General features: G+C 40.9%; 1 protein-coding gene across 3 annotated transcripts in view; it reads right to left on the bottom strand.

Annotated features, from left to right (window-relative positions):
- Positions 1 to 1,145: 1,145 nt before the first annotated feature.
- Positions 1,146 to 7,672, bottom strand: part of SEMA4D (semaphorin 4D) — a 182,747-nt gene continuing 176,220 nt past the window's right edge. For all 3 annotated transcript variants that reach the window (XM_063913699.1, XM_063913701.1, XM_063913700.1), the window contains 3 exons: positions 3,973 to 4,176; positions 3,283 to 3,377; positions 1,146 to 2,106 (listed from right to left, as the gene is read on the bottom strand). In XM_063913699.1, the coding sequence (XP_063769769.1) occupies positions 2,077 to 2,106; positions 3,283 to 3,377; positions 3,973 to 4,176 (329 nt within the window). In that variant the 3' untranslated portion in view covers positions 1,146 to 2,076. The remainder of the gene's footprint in view (positions 2,107 to 3,282; positions 3,378 to 3,972; positions 4,177 to 7,672) is intronic.

Below are 7,672 nucleotides of genomic sequence, written 5' to 3'. Positions count from 1 at the left end.
AGTGTGTTTTTCCACTTTAATTTTGAGTGCGACTCCAAATCCAGACCTCCATGGGTTAATAAATTTGATTTCCATTGATCATTTTTGTGTGATTTTGTTGTCAGCACATTCAACTATATAAAGAACAAAGTATTTAATAAGAATATTTCATTAATTCAGATCTAGGATATGTTATTTTAGTGTTCCCTTTATTTTTTTGAGCTGTATGTGTGTGTGTGTGTGTGTGTGTGTGTGTGTATATATATATATACATACATACATACATACACACACACACACACACACACACACACACACACACACACAAATAAGTATGAGAGCTGAAATAAGAAAAATCAGACAGCAGAAACTAGCACAAGTCACATTCAATGCAGACAATACAATAATTGAACTGCAATGAGCACTTTATCAACTACTCTACTTTGTTTGGTAGCAGGTAGAATATAAGTGTTGTAAAAACCTGGCTCCTTGGAGATGTTTTTACAGGAAGACTGAACATAGCATTCCCGGAAACCTGGCTAGTCCGATATGGCGGTCTGAGGGGAGGAGGGTGTGGAGATACAGCTAAACGGTGGGAAGTCCATGTTGGACTGGCACCCAAAACTGACCTGCCTGAGCATGGGCATGGGGTTATAGAGAGAAGGACTGAGGCATACTGGGAACTCTGAAAAGCTTAACTGTTTGATGCCCAGGACCTGATCCCACCACCTATAACCCCGATGTTCCCCTGTGGACCCTATGGAATCCGAATAATAAAATCTTATTTATTTTGCATTTATTTTACCTAATAAAAATGCAAGTCATATTTTTAAAAAAATAATGAAATTGTGGATGCTAAAGGTTCAGAGAGGGGAAGCAATACAATATTGTAAAACCATACACTAAAGATGCTACATAAAATCGACAAACACACAACCAAGATCCAGTTCTCATTCTAGATATTTAAAAATCAAACTTTGTATAGTCATCCCCCCCAACCTTGTAGGCTCCATAGGCAGGTGAGGTGATCTGCCCTCTTCCTGCCAAGCTTGGCCAGTGATCCTAGCACTCGGCATTGTAGACAGAAGCAATTCAGGGAAATTATCACTATTAATTAAACCAACCTAAGTCCCTGCTCTTAAACTTCAAAAATGTTTGCACTTGAGAACGTAGGAGTTATTTATAATGAAGCCTGATTACTTAATTGGAGGCTTTAAAATACATTCATAAATAAAATACAGTGGCTACAAATGGGGCTTTCTATCCAATTCCTGATTGAACAGCACCGAGGGAAACTCACATGAAAACTTGTAGTGGATAATTACTCCCACACTACACATTGTTGAGTTGCCATTATGCAGGAACTCTGTCTGTTACTCAGCAACTGGTATTTTAAGCTTAAAGAACTAATAATAATAATATGGGATGGGGTGTTGCTCTTCATATCCATTAGCATATAGCTTTTTCCCAGTACACTGCTCATTTAGTGTAGAAGTAGCAAAAGAAGAAAAAAAAAAAATCTATATTACACAATGGCATAATATTGATAGTACAAAACAGTCTTTAAAAATACAGGTTCATCAATTAAATATAAAAGACTTATTTACTGGGAATGGTCAACATTTTCATTACTCTATTATGCTCATGTAGGTTGTATTGCCTATTCAGGATTATAATAATGCAACAGGTAATGTCCATTATCCAACAATAAAATAAAAAGTTAAACTTCAAAGTAAATGATTAATTGCAATTAGTACATTACCACAATAAAAAAAGACCATTCTCCATTATATGTACGTTATTTATATGGCAAACAATTGTCTATCCACTTTGGGTCCTGGATCCATCTATGATAAGTCATCCAAGGAGATGTATTTGTGTATAGATCTATATTTAAGAGTTTATATTATGATAGGACAAGGATATCTTGGACAAAGTCACAGGTATAAAACAACACACAAAGCAACAAAACAGTTTCTCAGACTCCAGGGTTGCTGTACACTGGAGGCACTTTCATTCCGTCCCCATAATAAGACTCTATTCCTGGGAGCTTGGCTGCATATTCACATTCATCTTGTTGCATTCTTCTCATTGTGTTTAGTTGACATCTTTCTTGTTGCAACTCTCCTAAAACAATAGAAAATGGTTTAAATATCTCTCAGATAAGTTTGGGCCAGCCAACAACACAACAGGGGCAAGTGTTGGCAGTGTCACATGCAACTGAATTACATGCACACATAGAAATGAAAAGAATCAGACAAAAGATGCCTATTATTTGGAGGTTTGATATGGTAAACGTCAGCTAGTAATTGCATTAAGACTGTGTATTTGGGCTAGATTAATCTTTGTCACCAAGGTGAATGTGCTGCTTTTAGACCTGCATTCTAATTTATACTTGGCACGCCTGACCTTTTCTATTGTGTTTATCCCTGTCAGCCACTGACAGGATTCATGGGCCCAATTGCCACAGTCTCTTGGGGGCCTAGAAGAGGTGTGATTGTGCATACTAACAGTCTACTCTGTGGTTCCTAGAAAGAGAAAGACAAAAGGCCACAAGCAGTCTCAAGGGCCCACCAACCTGAGTCAGGAAGGAGGGTTCCCTGTTCAGACCGATCAAGACATAGGCAGCACTACAGGAAAAAAAGCTATATAAAATCTCTCGCCCCTCTATTTGAGTACACTGAATTGCTAAACTAGAATAAGAGAATTAAAGTGGATCATGGGTAACACTTCTCCTCATACAAATGAGATTTCTTGTGTAGGGAACTGGCATCGGATATCAATGAAAAAAAGTAGATTACAATCAACTGCACATCACATGTTAATACGAGTTGGGTACAAAATGCCGGCGTTCAGAATCCAGACGGTCATAATGCCAATGGATCCCGGTGAGTATTCTAACCATAATTCACCCCTCCCCCAGCCTAACCCTAACGGTCCCTTTTGGAAGCCTAACCCTGTTTGGGATCAGATGACATTGTGACCATCGGGATCCTGACCACATCCCATAAACATACACCAAGAAACTTGCATACATATTGATGAAAGTTCTTAGCAGCACATTGTTATCCTTTCAAAGTCATTCTAAATCTCAAACAGTCTAATTTCATAGAATCATTACATAATCCAACACAAATGTAAAACCACAACAATAAGCTTGCGAGCAGGGCCTTCCTACCTCTACGACTGTTTGTTATTACCCAGTTTTGTTATATCATTGTTATTTCCAATTGTAAAGCGCAACGGAATTTGCTGCGCTATATAAGAAACTGTTAATAAATAATAAAATCATAATGACTGTACCCAGGTCTTTTTCCAGCTCTTCATTATGGTGCTATGCTCGCTAACTGCACTTTTCCATTTTGTAAGTTCATTTGACCAGCCCTGATTTAACGAACCTATATGAAAAGGAAATGAAAAGGACATTGTTGCATTTTGATCTTGGTTATCAGACCAGCGCAAAGGAATTTGCTCATCAGTAGTTGCTGGACAAGTGAACTGTAAATGACTAACCTAGTAGCTTCAGTAGAGACTTACAACAGACATGGAAAAACAGCCAGATATATAAACGTTGCGTCTTTGCTCTAAACATACATGAAACCCTTCACTTTAATAAAGACTTAGCTAACAAATACCAATATCTGCAACTAGAGCACTTCTAAATATCACTTATTTATGACTTTGAATATCATAGATATACATACAAAGAGGTTTAATGTCAGCAATTTAGTTTAGAAGCATTTCACTAAGGTATTTATTATTTATACACCCACAATCCTAAGATATCCATCTCTAAACAACTTTAACCATTTACTGCTAAGGACAATTAGGACTTGTTCTAAGCTTTGCTAAAGGGAGAAAACTTACCAAAATGTCCCCCACTTACAGTTGCTGCTGGTTACCACTCCTGGGAGGGGTTGGAAACTTGATGACATTACACGGTATAGTGCCTAATAAAACAAAACCTTCCCACATACTGCAATGGGTGTTTACCTGTAACTCTGATAAATACTTTTGAGGACTTTAGTCCAATTTTTGATTCAACAGTACAATAATACTCTGCATCTTTAGTGGCAATATCTCTGACCCAGCTGAGGATGTGCACATTCCCATCAGCTAGTGGGTATATCTCTTCCTTAGCACAGCTCTCCATTATAACACCATCCTTCTCCCATGTGAAATGTGCATCTTTTGGCCCTGAAGAGAAAAAGGTTCTTAATATAAAACCCAGGTAAAAATGTTAAAAAAAGTTAGTGAACAGATAAATGCATCTATACAGGCTGACTAATCTCAATGATTAAGCCACTTACTTGATATGATTAGTAATTTTGTTTAAGTTGCTTACTTACATTAACCAAAAAAATAGGATTTTAATACCTACCGGTAAATCCTTTCCTCCTAGCCCGTAGAAGATGCTGGGGACTCCAAAAGGACCATGGGGTATAGACGGGATCTGCAGGAGACATGGGCACTTTAAGACTTTAAATGGGTGTGAACTGGCTCCTCCCTCTATGCCCCTCCTCCAGACCTCAGTTATAGGAACTGTGCCCAGGGAGACGGACATTTCGAGGAAAAGGATTTTTGTTAAGCTAAGGGTGAGATACATACCAGCCCACACCACAACACACCGTACAACATGGCTTTTAAGAAAATACAAGTTAACAGCATGAACCAAAAACAGCAACAGGCTGAACATAACCGAAACACAACCTCTGTGTAACAAAAGCAATAACTATCAACAAGTACTACAGATATAGTCCGCACAGGGACGGGCGCCCAGCATCCTCTATAGACTAGGGAAAAGGATTTACTGGTAGGTATTAAAATCCTATTTTCTCATACGTCCTAGAGGATACTGGGGACTCCAAAAGGACCATGGGGTTTATACCAAAGCTCCAGACCGGGCGGGAGAGTGCGGACGACTCTGCAGCACCGACTGAGCAAACATGAGGTCCTCATCAGCCAGGGTATCAAACTTGTAGAATTTTGCAAAAGTGTTTGAACCCGACCAAGTAGCTGCTCGGCAAAGTTGAACCGCCGAGACTCCTTGGGCAGCCGCCCAAGATGAGCCCACTTTCCTGGTAGAATGGGCCTTCAACGACTTCGGTAACGGCAATCCAGCCATTACCATATTACAGATCCAGCGTGCAATAGTCTGCTTAGAAGCAGGAGCCCCAATCTTGTTGGGAGCATACAGGACAAACAGAGCCTCTGATTTCCTAATCTGAGCCGTTCTGGCGACATACATTTTCAAAGCTCTGACTACATCGAGAGACTTTGAATCAGCCAAGGCTTCAGTAGCCACAGGCACCACAATAGGTTGGTTCATGTGAAACGAAGAAACCATCTTTGGCAGAAATTGTTGATGAGTTCTCAATTCCGCTCTATCCACATGGAAAATCATAATAGGGGCTCTTGTGAGACAAAGCCGCTAATTCCGACACCCGTCTTGCGGACGCCAAGGCCAAAAGCATGACCACTTTCCAAGTGAGAAATTTTAACTCAACCTTTCGTAAAGGTTCAAAAAAGTGTGACATAAGAAACTGCAACACCACGTTAAGGTCCCATGGTGCCACTGGGGGCACAAACGGAGGTTGGATGTGCAGCACTCCTTTTACGAAAGTCTGAACCTCTGGAAGGGCGGCCAATTCTTTTTGAAAAGAAAATTGATAAGGCTGAAATCTGCACTTTAATGGAGCCTAATTTTAGGCCCGCATCCACACCTGCCTGCAAAAAATGGAGAAAACGACCCAGCTGAAATTCTTCCGTAGGAGCCTTCTTGGATTCACACCAAGACACATGCTTTCTCCAAATACGGTGATAATGCTTCGCCGTAACCTCCTTTCTAGCTTTAAGCAGAGTGGGGATGACTTCACCGGGAATACCCTTTCGAGATAGGATTTGGCGCTCAACCGCCACGCCATCAAACGCAACCGCGGTAAGTCCTGGAACACGCACGGCCCTTGCAGTAACAGATCCTCTCTTAGAGGAAGAGGCCAGGGATCTCATATGAGTAGTTCCTGAAGATCCGGATACCAGGCCCTCCGTGGCCAATCTGGAACAATGAGTATCGCCTGAACCCTTGTTCTTCTTTTTTTTTTTTTTACATATTTTTTATTGAAGCAATATATGTAATACATACATAAATTTTCACAGAAGGTCAAACCTATATCAAATAGGAAAAAGCGGAAGGGGAGTAGATAATATTACAACCGAGTCCCCAATCAAGAGACATTTTAAAACAAACAGTATTACACTTATATAGAACATGCCTCTCGGGGCTTCAGTAACCATCAGATTAAAAGCTGGTCCAGTCAACTGACCCGGACGCGTGTAGGTGAGGATAATAGAAAAAATAAAAAAAAACCCGTGCCCGTATGCCAACTTCCTCCCAGTCGTCTACCGAGCTGAGAATGGCAGTCAGTCCTATATCACAATCGGCGGATCCCCCGCAATCATTCTAGTCAAAAACCATTCTGTATTAGAGAACGAGTTATGGAGCTGTGTCCTGACTGCTATCGACAAGGTCGTTATATAGCTTTCCCATACTTCAAAGAATTTCTGTATCTTAGTATCTTTGTCCAGCAAACATCCTATCCATTCCATCTGAAAGAGATAAAATAATTTGGCCTTAAACAACGAAAGTGTAGGTGGATCCTTAGCAATCCATACTTGCAGAATAGCCTTTCTGGCTGCTAAACTAACTGCTAGCAGTAGCTTTCTACTTCCCTGGGATAGACGTATGTCTGGGGAGAATATACCGAAAAGCGCCCATTGTGGGCACCGACTCCAATAATTCACTAGGTTATTCGTTAAGTAATTCCTTATCCTTATCCAAAACTGTCTAATCAGAGGGCATGTCCACAGGCAGTGATAAAGGTTTGCTTGGGGAGAACCACACTTCCAACAAGCATGTGTGTCAGCTAGCCCTATGAGACATCGTCTATGAGGCGATAAATAAGTCCTGTGCAAAATATTGAGAGACATTTCTTTATACCTAGAAGAGGGAAACAGTTTACATGCTTTTACATGGGCCGTAAGTAAGTCAGTCGTCTCTATCCCTGGAAGACATTCCTTCCAGGACCGGATACCTCCCTGACCCGTAGAGTAGTCCAGAACAGTCCGAAAGTGCCCATATGCCATTGATATTGCTTTCCTAACTCTAGGGGCTTGTTGCAGTAGTTTATCTATCGGATTGTTCCAATCCATAGGTGAGAAACAGCCAATAGTAACAGAAACAGTGTTGGGCTAGTAGAAAGGCCACAGGATAGGCCAGTAGAACTGGATGTCTAGCAGTGGCTTCCTGGAACGTGAGCGGCCTCAAGCTTTGCGAATCCACCAAATGAGCTACCTTGGAGACACCCCCCATCCGCCAGATGTTGAATGGATAATGCGCCCTACCCTCCTGGAAGTCCGGATTAGCCATGAACGGAAGGTATAATGATTTGTGGGAGTTCAGATCTAGTTTATTACGCATATCAGTCCATAGTTTTTTAATGGTCCACAATAGTGGATTCCTCCTCCACTCCCCAGACACCTCCCGAGCATGCAAATGTAAAAAGGCGACCAGGTCCCCCCCTTGTAAGAATTCTCTATCTAAGTCAGTGTTTGTGTAGGGGTTGTCATTGTGCACCCAGTCATGCAAATATCGTAATTGAGCGGCATGGGAATACCAAAGAACATTAGGAAAATT

The sequence above is a fragment of the Pseudophryne corroboree genome, chromosome 1, assembly GCF_028390025.1.
Source record: "Pseudophryne corroboree isolate aPseCor3 chromosome 1, aPseCor3.hap2, whole genome shotgun sequence".
Lineage (NCBI taxonomy): Eukaryota > Metazoa > Chordata > Amphibia > Anura > Myobatrachidae > Pseudophryne > Pseudophryne corroboree.
The sequence above is the reverse complement of the archived record's forward strand: the minus strand, read 5'-3'. Positions and strand labels throughout refer to the sequence as shown.